The sequence below is a fragment of the Curcuma longa genome, unplaced genomic scaffold (assembly GCF_044706935.1).
Source record: "Curcuma longa cultivar G26 ecotype Majalengka, Jawa Barat unplaced genomic scaffold, ITB_CL_G26_1.1 utg8573_np1212_1322966_RagTag, whole genome shotgun sequence".
NCBI classification, from domain to species: Eukaryota; Viridiplantae; Streptophyta; class Magnoliopsida; order Zingiberales; family Zingiberaceae; genus Curcuma; species Curcuma longa.
The window spans coordinates 99,972-119,190 of record NW_027435604.1 but is presented as its reverse complement, the minus strand read 5'-3'; the positions used below and the strand labels follow the sequence as shown (position 1 = coordinate 119,190).

The window sequence follows — 19,219 nt, the reverse complement described above, 5'->3', positions numbered from 1 at the left end:
TGCTTTGTTTCAGGTTAACATAGTTTTGTTAGTAGATTGGTGAAGAGGCGATCAATCTCTATTCGAGAAATTTTTGTTTGTGCAAAAGATTGATTGATATATTGTACAATCTTTGACACAATGTATGATTTAGGAGATTGAGCTCCCTAGCCAATTCCAATTCTATGGTGGGCAAGGGTGGCATGTATGTGTTTTTGTGAAGGAGGTGTGCACCTAAGACGCATCATCGGGTGATTATGATTGATCCCATGTGAGTAGGTTCGGCTTGCCAATGCGAGTAGGATCGGTTTGTCAAGAATGGCAAAGGATGCACTTGGCATGATGGTAGAACAGGTCTTTTCCCTTTACTGTTGTTCCATTTGTCTACTACCTCTCTTCGTTGTTCATTCAAAGAAGGTTCAAGTGAGATGTAAAATAGGTTTTTTTCCCCTTTATTTTCGTTCCATTTATCTGCCTTTCTTCGTTGGTCATTCAAAGAAGGTTACAAAGAGACAAATCTCTTGCGGAAAGTCGGTGAACTCTCCTTCCACATCATTTTGATGAGAATATATAAATAAGAACAAATATTTTAAAATTTAAGTTCTCCTAATCATTCTTCTCTTAAATTTCTTTGAAACGTATATACAATCAAAAAGCATTTTACTATTGGCGTGAGTAAATTTTAATATTATCTATTTTTACGTATTTAAGTTTTAAATTTTCAAAAATGCATAATGCTTTCTCTTTATTCTTTTCATATTCAAATTTTATTCTCTGTTCATTTAAAAATTCACTTACTGTTCTTAATTTATGTGTAGAATTCAAATAAAAAGATATATATTGATTTTGATTTAAAATAATTTAAAAATTTTCAAGTCTATCAACCTCGTAAAAGTTGAATAAAATTTATCATAAATTTATTATAAAGTTTATGACAATGATCTTGATCAACACCATCAATTACTCCAGATTTGAAAAATATTAAATTTTTAAATGGTATAGATTTATCAGTCAATTTTATCTAAAATTGATTGATAGACTCAAAGAATTTTGAATCATTTTAAATTAACATTAATATATTTTGTAAGTCTTTTTAATGTATATATATTTTTAGATTTAAAGTTTGTGTAAATGTATATTTTCATCAAGCATATAACATTAATATATATGACATTCATTCATATATATTATCATAGTACAAACAAGCTTACTTTAATTTTTTTATTATTATATTATTAAAATCATTTAATTAAAAATATAAATAAATAGGTACTAAAATTTCAAAATAAAATAAAATTCGTGCATAAAATTACTAAAATGGAAAAATTATGATACCAATATACTATTTGCAAAACCTAAGTATGCCCTTTAGCACGTGCTTATCAGGTGCATCTGCTCTTGCTCTTTCTTCCGATTAAGAGTAGCCGGAAGAGGTGCTTCGCCGGCGGCTGGGTGAGTGAAGCGGAGGCGATGGAGGCGAACGAAGTTGCGAGACCCACTGCTCATCAACTCCTCGAGGAGACGAGGATGGAGATGGAGGATGTGGCGTCCAAGATGCTGTTCATCAAGCAGGAGGGGAGTTCCAAATCTGAGCTCCGCGAGCTCATCACCCAGATGTCCCTCCACTTCATCACCCTACGAAAGGTCCCTCACAAAGTTTCAACTTTTTCCTACTTTGATTATAGGGATTTAGTGGAACCCTAACTTTCTTTTCTTCGGCTGTTTTGTAGGTCAATCGGTCGATTTTGGTGGAGGAGGACCGCATCAAGGCGGAGACGGAGGCTGCGAAGGGCCCGGTGGATACCACCACGCTTCAGCTTCACAACCTCCTGTATGAGAAGAACCACTACCTGAAGGCTATCAAGGCTTGCAAAGATTTCCGGTCCAAGTATCCTGATATTGAGCTCGTGCCTGAAGAAGAATTCTTCAGTAGCGCGCCGGAGGAAATCAAGGGGAAGGCGATGGCGGACGACGTGGCGCATGATTTGATGTTGAAGAGGCTTAACTTTGAGCTATTTCAGGTACCTGACTTAGTCGTATTTCTGTTAAATTGTTGATTCAACGACGATAGTTTCTGTCACATAAAGCCGATCAATGCTGCGGATGGAAGTTTGGTTTGATTCTATCGCTAAAATTCATGCCTTTGGTAGTCGTAAACATGTTTCTGTAGATGGATTCATCGGGGGATCAAAAGGAATCACTGTTGATAATGGAAGCTAAGATTAAAAATTTTTGGTATTAGATAACAGCTTACTCTCTCTGGTTTCGTTTACATTAGAAGTTTGAAGGGATAGGGAGAAGAGGAATTTGCTTCTCTTATAATGGGATGATTATCATCGAGGGAAGGATAACTTATTTTTCAGCTCCTTTATTTTCCATTATATGTAAATTTCAATTTCTCAAAATTTGGTGGAAATTTACTTGGTAATTGTTGGCCCTTACCACTTAATTTGCAAATATTTCCTTGCTTGGCATTTAGAATTAAAATATACCGTCCTTTTGAGAAGTATATAGCTGAAAACAACTGACTAATTTTCAGATTCATTTAGACTATGGTTGTTGATCTTGTCAGCTGCATAGTTTTCTCAGGCAACTTTCTCTTTTGAGTTGTCATACATTTCGTTGAAGCATCTTATTCTTGTACCTTCTTCCTGTCATACTCATATTCTCTATATCAATTGAAAGTGAGCATCGCTGATGCACTATTATGGATGTTGAATTTTTAAGCGATCAACTACATTGGATTTTGAGAATACTACTGATAACCTGTCTTTTAGCATTTCAAACATGATTTTATTTCTTGTATGATCATGTCATCAGAGAAAGGAGCTTTGCAAGCTTCATGAGAAACTGGAACAGCATAAAGCAAGTCTTCTCGATGCCATATCCAGTAGAAAGAAGTTTCTATCAAGTCTACCATCACATTTGAAATCTCTGAAGAAAGCATCTTTACCAGTGCAACAACACCTGGGGATTTCCCATACCAAGAAATTGAAGCAGCTTCATGCAGCAGAATTTCTTCCACCCCCTCTTTATATAGTGTACTCACAACTTTTGGCACAGAAAGAAGCATTTGGAGAGAAGATTGAAATGGAGATTTTGGGGAGTGTGAAGGATGCTCAAACCTTTGCTCTGCAACAAGTAAATAAAGAAAATGGTAACTGAGGAAAAATACTGAAGATATTTCCTCCTGAATTATCTGATTTATTTTCTCACTTGCATTTGTAGAATTGTCAGTAATATTGTTTTTTTAATTACATGGTAGATTTTATTTACCTGTTCTTGACCATTTGGAGTTAACAAGCTTCTAGATAGAATCTTCTGCCTTCCTCTCTGCATAGGCTTGAAAGATAACAAGTTTATGATAGATAATGCATGGATGTTCAAACTCAATTCTGCAGAATAGCTACTAACTTCATTACAATTTTTTCTGTTTATTTGGGATATTAACAGTGTTCGCTTACTAAGGAGGGTTTATGTATTTGTCCTTTGATTACTTCGTACATAAAGACCTCAAATTATTGAGCAATTAATAACTTAATCAATCCTTGGCTAATATTTTAAGATATATCTATGCAGGTCAGCAGGAATTGAAACCTCTTTTCTAGTTACAGCTTGAATAATTGAGTCAATTTGCGACTGCAGGCTAAAAAGCTGATTGATATCCTGCTAGTTACAGCTTGTGTTGCAGGTTAATTTAGAGTTAAATTGTTAGTTTAATTAGCTTGGTAGTATGTTAATGGCCCTTAATTAAGCTTGTTGCTGAAATAAATAATAAAAGTTAACTTTAGTATTTCTTGTTTACAAGTGCACACATTGTGTTGGACTAGGAGTTAGTTGTTAAATTAAAGACTCCAAAATGTCCATTGATCTTTTGATATTTGCTTAATTTAGTGAGTAGATTGGAGTCAATAAATAAAAGAGTGCAAAATGTCCATCGATGTTTTGATATTTGCTTAATTTATAGTTTGGTGTGTAGAAGATTGATGGGAGGAAATTATAATGGCAGGTTTATTATCAAATCTTGACAATACCAAATTGGAGGATGATGCACCTGATGATGATGAAGATGTCCAAAGAAGACGAAAGAGGCCAAAGAAGAATGTGGTGAAGGATAGTGTTGATCAGTCAGGAATCTGCCAACTTCATCCACTCAATATCGTTCTTCATGTTTACGATGATGAAGATACTGGGTCAAAACCAAGTAAACTAATCACTTTGAAGTTCGAGTACTTGGTAAAATTAAATGTTGTTTGTGTCAGGTTTGAGGATACAAATGAAAAATCAGACAGCAATATCTTATGTAACTTATTTCCTGACGATACTGGCTTGGATCTTCCTCACCAGGTATAGCATTTTTTTTCCTATCATGTTTAATATCATATTCTAATAATTTTTATATGTGAGCAAGTTCATTTCGTGTTTTAATATTGACTTGCTTGAAACTTATGTTGTGAACTTTGGAATCTTTGGTGCTCGAATATGACAATTAGTTTGTAAACAATTTAGGGGCTACCCATCATGGTCGACTTGAACTCATATCTGAAGCCAATACAATCAAAATTTGTGATTCGCTATAGAGTATTTAAATTTCTTGTTAATCTTATACATTTCAATTTTCCAGATGGCTAAGCTTTATTCAGGAGACTCTTTGGCCTTTGGTGAAAAGGGAACATCTTATCCATATAAGTGGGCACAACATTTAGCTGGAATTGACTTTTTGCCAGAGGTCCCTCCCATCAACGTGAATGGAGATCATTTAAATGCTGGGCTCATCAATGTATCAGATTTTAGCTCTGGGCTTGCATTATATCGCCGCCAGAACCGTGTTCAGACAATTTTGCAGAGAATTCGTTCAAGGAAGAAGGCTCAGATGGCTCTTGTGTGAGTCAATGATCCATGAACTTTTGGAACTCCTGAATGTTTATCAAATTATGAATAATCTGAGACAGTAACTACTATGTATGACTTGCTAGCTGATCCTATTTTATAGTCGACAAGCTCCTTCCAATGAACTTTTTCAGAAAGCATTTATCATGAAAGTATTTCAAAATAATCAATTGCTTATGACTGCACATGGTATTCGCTTAAGAGTTTTGTTTCTCCTGAATATTGATTGTTATCTGAAGCTGCATTGATTTGTTATTTTGGGTTTCTTTAAGCTTCTTTTCCATTCAACTAAAAGATACGTGGTTGTTAGCACATGTTTTTTTAGGTTTGGATTTGATTTGGTTTACAGGGAGCAGCTCGATTCCTTGGCAAAGCTCAAGTGGCCTTCGCTAATTTATGAAAATGTTCCATGGGCCTTGCATGCTCCTCTGTGCACCTTGCAAAAATGGTCGCCGGCAGGGCTCATTCCTGACTCATCTTTCTCAGCTTCTATAGCAGGACAAGCTACAAACAATGTTGATCTCGACATGGACCGGAGATCAGTTACGTCATGGGAGGTAGAAAGTGCAAGAGAAGATGGGGAACTTCCAACTGCATTACCTGTTGCAACAATGCCAGTTGATGCTGCAGCCTCCTTATTGAGTGAACCATTGCAGCTTGTTGATCGATCCAGAAGCCTGGCTTTGATGTCAAAGAATGTCACTCCTATGAGCATGGTCAAAACTCGAAGTTTTTCAAAATATGAAGATGAGTTGGAACTTGTATTGGATAGTGATAGTGAAGTAGAGGAGCAAACATACAGCAATCATCTGAATGAAAATGCATCATCTGTGGTTAGCAAACCCTGGGAAGACTCTGCTGCAAAAGAATTTGATTTTATTCTTGGTAGAAATCATGGAAAAGACGGTGTCGTAAAGTTGAATGCTAAGGTAAATGATTTTCATACTCTGCTGAATTGCTAATTTCTTTAACTGATTTTTGACATTTCGACAGGTCAAGATCAGCATAGAATACCCTCTAAGACCTCCAATCTTCAGTTTGAGCACCGACTCAGGTCATTCAGAATGGTACAATGTGCTTCGCGCAATGGAAGCCGAGGTATGTAGCTTTGGAGTGATTATTTTGATCGTATTTATATATTACTCGTGTTTCCAATAATCCCCAAATGTAAATGGCTCATGCAGCTTAATCTTCATATCCTCCGGGTTATACCGCTCCATCATGAGAATTTCATCCTGGCACACCAAATTCGCTGCCTAGCTATGCTGCTTGATTTTCACTTCGATCGACACGACGCTAAAAGGAAGAGCACCACCTCTGTGATCGATGTTGGATTGTGCACGCCAATCAGTGGAATGATACTCACGAGATCCGTGAGGGGAAGAGACCGAAGAAAAATGATATCTTGGAATGGTGTAGGTTGTATGCCAGGTTACCCCTCCTAAGATTTGCTGAAGTAGTACAACTTAAGGCTTCTCTTGAATCTATCCATCCCTAATGTTTTGAGAAGTAGTATCGTATAAATCTTTACCTTTTGTTTTGTTTAGTCAAGAGTTGTTCAACAATACTTTTATCTATTATAAATCTAGCATGAGTTCTCATTTGTATCAGTTATGTTTACAATCAATTGAATAGATTACTCACCAAATGAAGATCCATCGGCAATATTTGTTTGCGTCGATGATGCTAAATTGTCTTGTTGATTGATCGTCAGGTTCTGTCGACTAGTTTATTGTTCCATCCTAATGCTCGTCTGGTAAAAGTGCTGTTCATGCATCTTTCTTTTCTTCTGTAAGATGGAATCTGTCAGCTTAGTAGTCTCATGATCATCTGTGAGGAGGTAAATTGAAAAATTACAGTTGATCACGACGGAGGATATTGTTCGACTTCGTCAAGATTCGAACCCTTGTCTTCTTTTGTAATTTTATTCTATCGTAACCAACTCAGTTATATCTCGGGGGTTATTCATGCATCTTTCTTCTACGAAAAGGTAGAATCTACCACCTTAGCGGTCTCACACGGTCGATTTCATGACCATCTGTAAAGAGGTAAATTGAGTATTCATGCATCTTTCGATTCTTAGTTTTGTTGATCGAACTGATCAGTTGACCGTTTCATGTGTCGTCTCATCTCTTCTTTCCCTCGACAAGCTTAAATTTGGGGGAGTAAATTAGGAAAATAATTATACTCGAGAAGGTGATTTGGCAAGAGCTAATAGTGAAGGAGTGTTTAGTAAGAAGATAAATATAAAAGGGATGATTTAAAAAAAATAATAAATGGATGGGGCTGATTTGGTAAATGATGAAGGATTTAGGAAGGTCCGGCGACCCGAGTGGATTACCGGTCAACGGTTTAAACTTTCTTTTTAAAGGAAAATTAGATGCCTAACCAATTTGTGGCGCCCACGTCTCTTCCCCGCATAGGCTGCTCTAATGGAAGAGCGAGTATGTTCTGGGTACTTTGTGTATGAGTGTAATAAAATTGAAAGGTTATATTCCTTTCTCGTTGCAGTCAACAAAGACCGAAGCAGGAAGGAACCAGACTAGCAGGAGGAGACCTCAAGTCTCAACAACTCCAGCCACGGTCGCCGGCCGCCGCCTCCTCATCCTTCGACCGGCGTAGAAGTGCATGGATAAGGAGAGAGGATCTCCCTCGACGGGAGTGCCTCCCCGCGGCCAACATCGGAGGAGGTGGGCGAGCCTCATCCCTCTGCTGGTAGCCCTCGCAGTCATCGGCGAGATCGCCTTTTCGGGACGCATCGATGTTTCCGAGAAGGCCGCCAGTATGGTCGAGCAGTGGTCGACCTCCTCTTCGTCGTCGTCGCCTTTGATCCCGGAAGGGTTTGTGGATCCGGAAGAGGTCAGGAAGTGCGAGGAGTGGTTGGAGAGGCGGGACGCTGTGCCCTACTCCCGAGATTTCCAGAAAGATCCAGTTCTTGTCTCCGGGATGCAGAAGGTGAGAGTTTGCTGATCGTGTTCTCGTTTGCTTTGCGCTCTGAGGAATTTTTGTTTTCGTTTTTCAAACAATACTAGTTGAGCCTTCGTCTTCTCTTCCTCCTCATGTACTAATCCTAACATTTATATCTAGCAACAGATCATGATATATGGCGTCAAATTGAGATGCTCCATTATATTAAAAGTGTTATATGTTCTATTCCTGATCCAGGATTGGAGTTCTTGCTCAATTGATTGTCATTTTAGTTATTCAAATGAGAAGGTACCTGATGCTTCATTCGGGTTACCACAAAATCCAGCAGTTGCTGCCGTTCTAAGATCCATGGAATCATCACATTATTATCCAGAAAATAGTGTCGACACGGCACGACGGTGGGTAAGCACAGTTTGTTCATTTCATCTTGAAAGATGAATTTTTTGGACTTGATTTTCATTTTAGTATGATCTGTGTAATATCTATTTTGTTCTTGACATTCATAGATAGGAGATTTGTACTCATCGATAGCATATGACTAGTTCGCAACTTCACAGTAGTTTTCTTTTTCTTTTCTGTTTGTATGGCCAGTATAATCTAACAATTTCTTGCGACAATGGCATTTCCTTGTCTTTTGACACTACAACTTGTTGGCTACTTCTTTTGAGCTCACTGACTTTAGCTTTTACCTAACTTTTAATGCTATGTAATGATGAAGAGTTTTTTCTAGTTGTCATAATACAATTCTCAAAATATAAGATTTACCTACCATATTTCTTTTATCGAACTGTCCAATCTCAGGGAATACAACCAATTATATCGCCATGCTACTTCTATACTTTTGTGGAATCTTTGGGTTAAAATGTTCAAAAACATGATGCATTCATGAACCAGTACCTCAGTGGAGTTTGTTGCAATTAATTGATCATTTACATACAATTTGGTCAGGTTCACATCAATAAAACTGAATAACAGCCAGTGCTCAACTTAGTTTTTATATAAGTGGTCACTTAACTAGACTTGACGCATGAAAAGAGCTTAACTATTTCTATCTTACTAGAGTTAGTAACTAAAATAATACCTCCAATTAAGTTAAGTCAGTCCTTCTGTTGTTCCCAGGCTAGTCATTTCAGCTTGCTTATCCACATGTGAAGTCCATAGAGTTCGAGATTTTTTGGATAAATGGTCATCCTATCCAAGTTAGCATTGTAATCACTTGTTTTTCTTTGACTTTTTATTGTGTATCGGAGCAATCTATCTTGCATCATTTGAGAAATTCAAATTTGAAGAATCCTGCTCATGTTTGTGGACTGTTATCTGATTAAGGAAACTAATATTATTACTTGAGTTTAAATTAACATGTTGATTTTTTTTTTTTTTTAATTTACAGTTAGCATAATAGAAGCAAAGAAACATATAAATTCAGGTTATTGATTTTGTCTCAAACTACTCATGGGTCTCTCAATTTGCTACTCTTTACTTTAGCATACTGTTTTGTTATTTTTCCTACCAAATTGATTAAAGCAATCTATTTTATTTTTTTAAAGGATATTCAAGAATAGTTACTTTTCTAACTTTTTTGCTATCCTAAACTATGATAAATGGGCATGCTTCATTCTTCTACCATGCAATCGTTTTTCTTTCCTTTATAATTGACCTTCTACTTTGGCATTGGCATTCTGTCTTGTACAGGAGAGGGTATAAAGTTGTAATGACAACCAGCCTTTCTTCTGATGTACCTGTCGGTTATTTCTCATGGGCTGAATATCAAATAATGGCACCTGTGCATCCAAAAACAGAAGAAGCACTTGCGGCTGCTTTCATTTCCAACTGCGGGGCTCGCAATTTCCGTTTGCAGGCCCTTGAAATGCTGGAAGAGTTAGGCATTAAGATTGATTCATATGGTAGTTGTCACCGGAACCGTGATGGCAATGGTGAGTACAATGCTCTACATCATCTTGTTGATTTTGCTATACACTTGTGTCTGGTCCTTGATGAACATATGATTAGCTGGGTCATGAGTGCTTCTCGTGGAAGCAAATAGTTGAACCCCTTTCACGGTCATATACAGATCATCTTTCTCATTATGATCGGTTTTTGTTACTACATTCTTCTTATGGGTCATTCAATGTTTTCTCCATAGTTTCTAACTAGACTACTTTTCTGTTCCTCGTCTTTTCTTATCTGGATGCAGTGGACAAAGTTGAGACTTTAAAGCGCTACAAATTTAGCTTGGCTTTTGAAAATTCTAACGAGGAAGATTATGTCACAGAAAAACTATTTCAGTCACTTGTTGCAGGTGTGTTTTTCAAACTAATATTTGCAATACTGACAATTCAATTGCTTTTCATTGCGGCAATGTATTATTTGTTTTATATTTCCTTACACTGCATCATGAAGGTCCTTCATCTAAGAATGAATATTCTTTGCTGAAGATCTAGTAGCTTGTTAATATTATCCAAAAAATATAAATAATGTAGATCTTTAGATTCTACCAATCTCAATTTGTTATCTAAACTCTTTTACTGTTTGTGTAAAAGCATTTTGTTCCCTTCCTTTACTCTGCAGGGACTGTTCCTGTCGTCATTGGTGCTCCAAATATCCAAGAGTTTGCTCCTTGTCCTGATTGTGTTTTGCACATTAAAGAGGCCAAGGATGTTGCTTCGGTTGCAAAAACCATGAGATCGCTTGCATCGGATCATGTTGCTTACAACCATACACTAAGGTAGATACTTGAATTTTGATCATGTTGCAAAAGTTCTCCCTCCTGCTGGTTATGGACTTTTATGATCCAGATCACTACTATGCAATGTAAATTTTCTTGTAATTCAACTTTCGACAACTTACTCTATCACTTGCCGTTACTTGAAAATAGTGAGAAAAAATGAACCTATCTTGTACCAGTACCATGACCAAAGGAAATTAGCATTTTCTTTTGTGCTTCGTCTCTGGAACTCCTATACTAGTTGCCTTTCTAAGCGTTCTTTTACTTTCGAGGGTTGTATCTTTTATCCTCTTGAACATCAGAAGAAATAGATGATCGAGTTGTTTGACAAGGCCATAAAGAGGAATCTAACTGAACGATGATAGCACAATTATCAGAACTTTGTCTTCTCAACCTGATATCTTAACAAGTTAGTTCCATGTTTATGTAGGTGGAAATATGAGGGTCCGTCTGATTCATTCAAAGCCCTTGTGGACATGGCGGCTGTACATTCCTCTTGTCGCCTTTGCATACATCTGGCAACAAAGATCCGCGAAAAAGAGGAAACAAGTTCCTCGTTTCAGAATCGTCCCTGCCATTGCACCAGCAGAGCAGGGACAGTCTACCACTTGTTTGTCAGAGAACGAGGTCGATTCAAAATGGAGAGCATCTACATGAGGTACTCATCATTCATGTTGTTCATCTAAACCTTCATTCTTATCGCATTACATCTACTGATGGTTTTTTCCACTGCCATATGATCCAAGTCAGATCCGGAAGCTTAACGTTAGAAGCACTCGAATCTGCAGTTCTTGCCAAATTCCGATCGCTGAATCATGTGCCCATTTGGAAGAATGAAAGGCCAGAAGCTCTACGAGGAGGAAACGACTTGCGAATCTATCGAATATACCCGGTCGGCATCACCCAGCGAGAAGCTTTATATTCATTCCGATTCAACAACGATGCTGAGCTCGACAAACACATCAAGAGCAAACCGTGTGCGAAACTCGAAGTTATTTTCGTGTAACCTAGGCCTGCTACTGCTTCCTATACAAGCTGGTGAGCTAACAACAACACATCTGTTATCGCAAGCTGGTATATCTATGCTTTGTAATATTTCTAACTTGTATTTAGAAATTATTGTGATCTAAAGAAACAATAGTGTAATTTGTGATGGGAAGTAATAGACGATGAGTAAAATCATCTTTCTTTTGGTGTTTTTTTTTCAGATGAATTTGTTCATCAGGAAGCCAAATCGATATGTTGTTCTTGTAATGGATATAATTCTGCCTTTACTGAAACTAATTAATCAAATAGTTTGATGCCATTTACTTCATCTTCGCATTGCCTCACATTGCTCAAGATCGCCTTCCCGCCGCCGTCTCGGAAGCATTGCGCCGGCGCCGGGGGCATGAGGAAGCACGGTTCCGGCGACGACGCCCGACGGCACGCGTCGGCTGACTGCGTGTGTCGCAGCAGGACCCATGGCTTGAGCCCGCCGAGACCCTGCGCCACGTACCCGAAGGTCGACCACGCGGACGTCACGAGCACGTCGCTGAGGCTGAGCAGCTCGATCTCCGCCAGCGCCTGCACGTTGTGGCCCCGGTGCTCCGTCGCCTGCGCCTCCTCGTGGCTCGGCTGGAACACTTGGACGACCTCCCCTGTCGCCGTCGCCCGCTGGCGGTACACCTCCCTGATCCGCTCCGAGTATCCCGACCTCAAGTTCGTCACCACCACCGCCTTCACCTTCGCGTCGACGGAGCTTGTAGCTTCACCAGTGACCGCCGGAAGCACGCCGGCGCCTAGCGAACAGTTCATGACCTGGTTCAGCATCTGGTCGAAAGGAACGGGGAAGTTGTCGAAGACCCTGATTTGGATGCCCACTCTCTCGTTGGCTCCTTCCAAATATTCTCTGTAATACCCCACGACGCGGTCCCAGACCTCGTTGCTCGGGTGGAGGAGGTACCGGACGAGGTGGTGGAAGACGGCGGAGCGCTCCGGGAACAGCCGACGGAGCTCGCCGGCGTACTCTGGGACCAGAAACAGGGACGGCACGAAGTAGTGGTCCGACTTCAGCAGCAACCACGGGACCTTCCGCAGCGTCCGCTGCGCGTCCTCGCAGAAGAACCGCTTGTCCCCCTCGCGGTAGTACCAGGGAAGATGGAGATAGACGTGAGATCGAGAACCAATCGAGGAGTCCTTCGACTTGAGAAGGTTTCCGAAGCTCTGGGGGGCGCCGGTGTCGAGTTCGAGCAGGTTGTCGAGGGGGAAATCGGCGGGGAGGGTCCATGTGGTGCCGGGGAAGGGCTCGCAGAGGAGGCCGGCGAAGTCGTCGGTGGAGTGGAGGAGGAGGACCTTGTGGTTGAGGAGGGCGTAGAAGAAGGCGGAGACGATGGTGAGGACCCTGTTTCCGATGCCGTTGTGGGGGATCCAGACGACGTAGTTGCACTCGGCGGGGGCGGAGGCGTTGCCGGCGGCGGAGCGGAGCAGGGCGGCGGAGCGGTTGTAGAGGTCGGTGTGGGGGGCACACTTCCGGTGGAGGGCCTCGTAGTCGCGCAGACGGCGGAGGAGGTGAGCGGAAGGAGAGTAAGGCGATGGCTTCCGGTAGAGAGCGGCTTGGTATCGACTGAGGCAGGAGGCTTCTTCGAAGTCAGGGGAGAGAAGGCCGCCGTGAAGCTTGTCGACGGATGAAGGCGAAGCATGATTTTCTTCGCCTGAAAAAAATAATAAAAATTAAAAAATTAAAATCCAAAGAATTCATTTGACTCTTGATTGAACAATTCCTCCCGCTACAAGATTTTCTACGATCGTAAATGAATTAACAAATTTAATATTCAATTAAATACAAATTTATTTATATTCACTCCATACCTATAATATCAAATAAATAAATAAAATTAAATAACATCTAAATAAATCAATGCCAACCTAAGCTCAAATCAATATCAAAGTTTGAAAAAAAAAATCAAATTAAATTGAATAATCATATTAATAGCTCAGTTTATTTTAAACTCTACTCTGTTTAATTTTATTATCTTATCAAATATACTGGAATAACATAAAATTTGACTCGACTTACTAAACCTATTCAATAAATATCTATTCAAAGTGATCGACCCACTTAATCACCTTAAATACTCTAAATTTAAATCACTTATAATTTGCATATTTATCTTAACCTATCATTGACATATTTTATTCCAAACTTATCTTTGATATGAAATATCAAAAATAAATAAATAAATAATGGAAGGACACTTTTCCATAAAAATCCATATGAAATATTAATGCACCATGCAAATCAATATTCCTAAAACAACAGAGCCCAAAAAAAGAAGAAAAAAACTGATGAAATCAAGCACCGAAAAGTTTTACCTGATGAACTGCTCGCCGCGCCGCCGCCCTGGCTCCGGAGCAACATCTCCGGCCACGTTTGCCGCCGGTAAGTTCCGCCCAACGCCACCACCATCACCACCGCCAGAATCAGCAACCCGGCGACCGTGCCGCCGCCCGCCGGTGGTCTCATCATGCCCCTGGCGCCGCTCTCCCTCCCTGCCTCGCCTTCCCTACTCCTGCGTTTCAACGCCGTCGTCGTCGTCGTCGTCGTCGCCGTCATTGATCCTGATCACAACTTCTCCCGCTCAATCCCTCCTCGCCTCGCCGATCTTTATTTAATGTTTAATTAAAACGACAGTAAATGCAATTAAATCCACTAATCGATTCAGTGGAGTCGAAGATTACTCGAATAATGATCGGACTTCCCATATTTAAATAATTTATTTTGAATAGTATCCATGCACAATTTTTTTTAACAGTGCGGATATCAATAGGCGATCGGATCTCGAGATGCAAATTATAACCAAATATATAATTTAGATTTTTATTTTGTTATTCTAAGACAAGAATCGATGCGTTGACTTTTTAGCGGTCAATTGCGTTGACTATAAAGAGAGAGAGAGTGTGTGTACCGGTGGATGATCGATGGCGGCGGCGATGAGGACGGCCGGTAGGGCTGAGGCTGATGGAAGAGGTAGAAGAAAGATTAAAATTATCGAGCAGAATTAGGAAATTTATGATTTATGGTGATTTATTGGAAGGCAAAATCTTTGGCATTTGGAAATAATTGAAAGGTGGTGGTAAATAAGGCAGTGTTGGTCGAAAATATAGACAGGATTTAAATTTAATTATGGCAGATATTGATGGGGATTTAATTTTTGGAGTAAAATATGGGTTACTCTAATTTTTATTTTCAAATGATTTAGGTTAATTAGAAATAATAATTTGAATTAAACTTATTTAGTGTTTTTTTTAAAAAATAACTAATGATTTCCTATATGAAATTTTATAAAATAGGGAGTCCCCTCACCTTCTTGGCATTAGCCACTCTTGTGGGGGATAGAGCATGCATGAAGGTAAGTTGTAATACAAATTTAGAGGTTAGAGGTTGGGTCGATCGAGTTAGTTTGGCTCACATGGTTAGATGAATCAAGTTTTCTAGTGTAGCTGATTAGGTCTAGCTATTTAGATGATATGGTAAGCCAACCTTTCAATTCATTTTTCAATAGGTTCTATAAACAATGGTCAATAAAATTTAGATTGATGTATAAAATAATATTTATATGAAAAAATAATTTTAAAGAAATTTGTGAGGCATTCAGTTTGTTGTGAAAATAGATTTATGAAAGTAAATTAGAAAAGAAAAAGTCAGTTCTGTGGTTAATTATTATTCATGTGAATATCTTTTATATTAACAAATAATGTATATTTTTATACAAAAATTGAACATGTTAAAACTCTAAAGTGCATAAAATTGCATAATATTAAAGATATAAAAATAAGCTTCGGTGCATTTTATTAGGGACGTTTTTTTAAAAATAAATATATTTTTTTAAAATGCCCCTACCTTACGACATAATTGCAACTGAACAGTTAGTAGAAATTACTCTTAACACCTCGCCCGGGCTACACACCTCCTGCTTGATCCCGGATAAACCCGATCACTGTCGGTCCGAGATACCTTCCCACTCCGACTAACAATTCTAGTTCAAACCCTATTAACACTACAGACAAAGGAGCATGTGAACAGGTATGCAGGGAGCAGGTTGTGATCATGTCTTCACGATCGCCTTCCCTCGTGGCAATCTGCTTCCCCTTTTTGGATAAACGACAGAAGTTGGCTGCCTTGCCACGCTGGAGGACGGTTACCAACAATTCGCCTTTGTCTCGCAGATGCTAGCTCTCTGACACAGATGTCAGACAACGCCAGACGTTGTCCCCCCAGATACCCTCAGAACCTGCCTCGCTGACAGAAGGAAGCTTCTTCTGGCAGGTATATAAGCCCTCTCACAGGTATGAAGGAGGCATCTAATCTCAAGCATTTTCGATACTACTCTCTCTTTGTTCTACTAATTTCCACCACCACCGGAAACCTAACTTGAGCGTCGGAGTGGCTTGCCGGGATCCCCCCGGCGCCAGCTAATCCGTTCGTTCTTCTGTGAATCTCTGCAGGTCCCCTCTCCTTCGCCGGGCCCTCATAGGTTGAGGTGGCATATTATTGACCGGAGGGTCGACTGTCGTCGGTTTTTAGCCGGAACAATAATGTAAAAACATAATTTTTTTACTTGGTTTATTACCTTACAAGATAACTATATGTGCGTTTAAAGTATAGTCCTAATGATTATTACCATTAATCTTTTTCTTTTTAGGATATCTTTTAAAGATGAAAAAATTTCTTATAAATTTATAATTAAAAAATAATATAATAAGAATACAAATAGAAATAGAAATGAAAGCAAAACTTTTTACAATTAAGAAACATTACTTTACATGTTTCTAACCTCTTATAATCGAAAATATAACAGTTCCTTTTCTCTAACCTCTTAAGATTCAACTACTTCGATCCTTCTCTAAATCCTCTCTTATAGGGTTGATGTCGGATTGATTTCCGTCCACAGTCAACTTACCCATCAATCGATTTATCAATTGTAGATTTAAATGTTCTTCTAACTTATCAACTCAACGGCTCTATCCATCTCATCATCATTCAACTGTTTATTATCTTCAATCGACTATTAATTATCTAATTAGTCGAATCTTATAATTGAGTTCTAAAATTTTTTATTTGCTTGAATAGTGACATCAATCTATTAATTATGATCAATTGAGTGGTCAGTTGACTTTTTAGCCAATTTTCTATTTGTAATAGTTCTAATTGATACTATAGCAAATCTTAATTATTATAACAAACTCTGAAGTTACTGTAGCAAATCCTAAAAATACATTAAATCTTAATTTCGAAGTTTAGAGTTCATCAGTCAATCAATACACCATATGAATCGATTAATACTTATGTTTTAACCTTACCAGGATTGAATTCTCATCTTACCTAGTATTCAATTAACACCAACCTACATACTAGGACTTCCTTTTGTTTAGCATTCGGTTAACTTTGACTTGTCGAGATTTTCCGTTGTCTAATATCTAATCAACCTTGATCTGTTTGGATGTTGTCATTTGCCAAATATCCAATCTTTCTTGACTTATTTAGACTTCTCGTCTCATGTTTGACATCTGATCAATCATAACCTGTTAGGTCTTCCTTCATTATCAAGTGTCTGACTCTGCATGACCCATTTGGACTTTCTCTTCTCATATCAAGTGTTCGGTTCTACATGACCCACTTAAATTTTTTTTTCTCATACCAAATGTTCAGTCATCTATATATGATGTGCTTAGATTTCTCGCCATATGCCAACTCTCTATTTGATTTTCGATCATCAAGTGTCCGGTCAATTGTGATCCACTTGAGTTTTCGATCACTAAGTGGTTGGTCCTCCATGATTCACTTGAACTTTCCTCTTACTAATTTAGTGTTAAACTTCAGATTGATAAAAATTCCGATCAATCGTGATCCACTTGAATTTCTCAACTTTTGTTAAGTATCTAGTAAATCTTGACTTACTTAACTCTTACTTAACTAACTACCATATTGATCAAATATTTAAATTTAATTCAAATCAACCCGAACTCGGTCAACTTGATCCATCTTCATTAGAAATCGATTGTACCAACTATTAAATCTTAAGAATTGTATCGCGAATCACACGTGGGACATGCACAATTATAATCCACAAACAAAATTGAAAGAGCGAGGATCATTATCTCAGAGTATTAATAGTACTATATATAATTTTTAGATAATATTTTGAACTATGAAATGCATAAAGTTGCTTGAAAAGTCCGATATATTCAAAGAGTAATCAACACAATATTTCAGCATCGAATTCCTTTCACTTTAATAAATGTTGATACTCCTGCTGTTTGTGGAATCCCATGCAAATTATGTGGTTATATCTATTTTTATATAATTATATATATCTTCCCCTTAATTATTAATGTGCATGATGCATGCTGTATATATATATTTTATTCCCTTCTCTGGAAACCACAAATCTCTTATCACCACTTTTTCTCAGATTCTACAGACTATTCAACAATCTTGTTAGTGTTAGTAATTAGTAATTTAGATATTTATTTATGTTTTAAAATTAATAATGGAGAATATATATATAACTAGCTATATATATATATATATATAGCTTTTTTTGAGGCTTATAAATTCAACGGCGGCCTTCGACAAGGTAGCGACCAGAGCTCAGTGTGGCTGGCGACTCGATGATTCTCAAGAATATCTTATACCAGGGAGGGAAGGTCGAGAACAACACAACGGTGGAGGAGTTCAAGGAGTGGCTGAAGCGGTTCGACGTCGACAACGACGGCCGCATCAGCCGGGAGGAGCTCCGGCAGGCCATCAAAAGCATGAACGTCAGCTTCAGCCTCTGGAAGAGCGTCTGGGGCATCTGGCACTCTGACGCCAACGGCAACGGCTACATCGACGCCGACGAAGTCGACAACCTGGTGGAATACGCTCGGAGGTCGTTGGGCATCAAAATTAATGTTTCTTATTGTGCTAGGTTAGTAATTAATTCCACGGTCCCTGTGGATTCGATCTTTTTATTACTTGGCGACATTCCGTATACTTGCGGAACACGCATCAAGTTTTTGGCGCCGTTGCCGGGGATCGTGCGTAATTTTTTACTAAACTTGCACATTAAGTTTTTCTTTTATTTTCTTTTATATACACACATTTATTCTTTTGATTCTTTTATATCGCATATTTCACTGCGTAATAAGAGGCATTACCAATTATTTTTGGATCTTGTAGGAGGAGAAATAAAGGATGGACAATATTCCACTGAAGAGTTATTCCTCACCGATTACGGGAAGATCATTAGACCCTATCGTGCTCCCACAAATCTCTGCTTCAAGTTTTGAGATAAATCCTGGGCTCATAGCCAAAATCCAGGAAGTTCAATTTAAAGGATCTGAAGCAGAAAGTCCTTACATCCACTTAATGGAGTTCCACAGATATTGTAGTACTATGAGATACGAAGGGGTTCAATCCGAATTCATCTGGTTATTGATGTTCCCTTTCAGTCTTGGTGGTTTAGCCAAAGATTGGATGTATTCTTTATCACCTCAAAGCATTAAGACATGGGATCAGTTAGAGCGAGCATTTATAAATAAATTTATCCCGCCCAAGAAAACAATGATGCTGAGAAACCAGATCTTGAATTTTCAACAGACAGAAGGTGAGTCTCTATGTGATGCTTGGGACAGGTATAGAAACATGCTTCAGCGTTGTCCGCATCACGGAAT

The 19,219-nt window shown here is 38.7% G+C and overlaps 3 protein-coding genes and 1 non-coding gene across 4 annotated transcripts; 2 read left to right on the top strand and 2 right to left on the bottom strand.

Annotated features, from left to right (window-relative positions):
- The first annotated feature begins 1,350 nt into the window (after positions 1 to 1,350).
- On the top strand, positions 1,351 to 6,479 carry LOC141820959 (THO complex subunit 5A). The gene is made up of 8 exons (XM_074708328.1): positions 1,351 to 1,623; positions 1,710 to 2,000; positions 2,800 to 3,136; positions 3,989 to 4,326; positions 4,604 to 4,863; positions 5,219 to 5,798; positions 5,863 to 5,967; positions 6,054 to 6,479. Exons 1-8 carry the CDS (start codon positions 1,450 to 1,452, stop codon positions 6,312 to 6,314), a joined length of 2,346 nt encoding a protein of 781 aa, XP_074564429.1. The 5' UTR covers positions 1,351 to 1,449; the 3' UTR covers positions 6,315 to 6,479.
- Positions 6,480 to 7,398: 919 nt separating this feature from the next.
- Positions 7,399 to 11,704, top strand: LOC141820862 (putative fucosyltransferase-like protein). Its single transcript, XM_074708220.1, has 7 exons — positions 7,399 to 7,824; positions 8,035 to 8,195; positions 9,490 to 9,731; positions 9,992 to 10,096; positions 10,366 to 10,522; positions 10,953 to 11,180; positions 11,273 to 11,704. Exons 1-7 carry the CDS (start codon positions 7,498 to 7,500, stop codon positions 11,526 to 11,528), a joined length of 1,476 nt encoding a protein of 491 aa, XP_074564321.1. The 5' UTR covers positions 7,399 to 7,497; the 3' UTR covers positions 11,529 to 11,704.
- Positions 11,705 to 11,793: 89 nt separating this feature from the next.
- On the bottom strand, positions 11,794 to 14,117 carry LOC141821000 (putative fucosyltransferase 8). Its single transcript, XM_074708369.1, has 2 exons — positions 13,877 to 14,117; positions 11,794 to 13,233 (listed from the first exon to the last, which is right to left on the bottom strand). Exons 1-2 carry the CDS (start codon positions 14,115 to 14,117, stop codon positions 11,807 to 11,809), a joined length of 1,668 nt encoding a protein of 555 aa, XP_074564470.1. The 3' UTR covers positions 11,794 to 11,806.
- A 4,995-nt stretch (positions 14,118 to 19,112) lies between these two features.
- On the bottom strand, positions 19,113 to 19,219 carry LOC141821032 (small nucleolar RNA R71). Its single transcript, XR_012601186.1, has one exon. It is a non-coding gene; the product is annotated as a small nucleolar RNA R71 (small nucleolar RNA).

Bases quoted from the DNA above. Each gene is read 5' to 3' on its own strand.
- LOC141821000 (XM_074708369.1), bottom strand. From the start codon at position 14,117: ATGACGGCGACGACGACGACGACGACGACGGCGTTGAAACGCAGGAGT. The intron at 13,234-13,876 runs GTAAAACTTTTC...TAATTTTTTAAT, and splicing joins CGCGGCGAGCAGTTCATCAG to TTTTATTATTTTTTTCAGGC.
- LOC141820959 (XM_074708328.1), top strand. From the start codon at position 1,450: ATGGAGGCGAACGAAGTTGCGAGACCCACTGCTCATCAACTCCTCGAG. The intron at 1,624-1,709 runs GTCCCTCACAAA...GCTGTTTTGTAG, and splicing joins ACTTCATCACCCTACGAAAG to GTCAATCGGTCGATTTTGGT. The intron at 4,327-4,603 runs GTATAGCATTTT...TCAATTTTCCAG, and splicing joins GCTTGGATCTTCCTCACCAG to ATGGCTAAGCTTTATTCAGG.
- LOC141820862 (XM_074708220.1), top strand. From the start codon at position 7,498: ATGGATAAGGAGAGAGGATCTCCCTCGACGGGAGTGCCTCCCCGCGGC. The intron at 10,523-10,952 runs GTAGATACTTGA...ATGTTTATGTAG, and splicing joins GCTTACAACCATACACTAAG to GTGGAAATATGAGGGTCCGT. The intron at 11,181-11,272 runs GTACTCATCATT...GATCCAAGTCAG, and splicing joins ATGGAGAGCATCTACATGAG to ATCCGGAAGCTTAACGTTAG.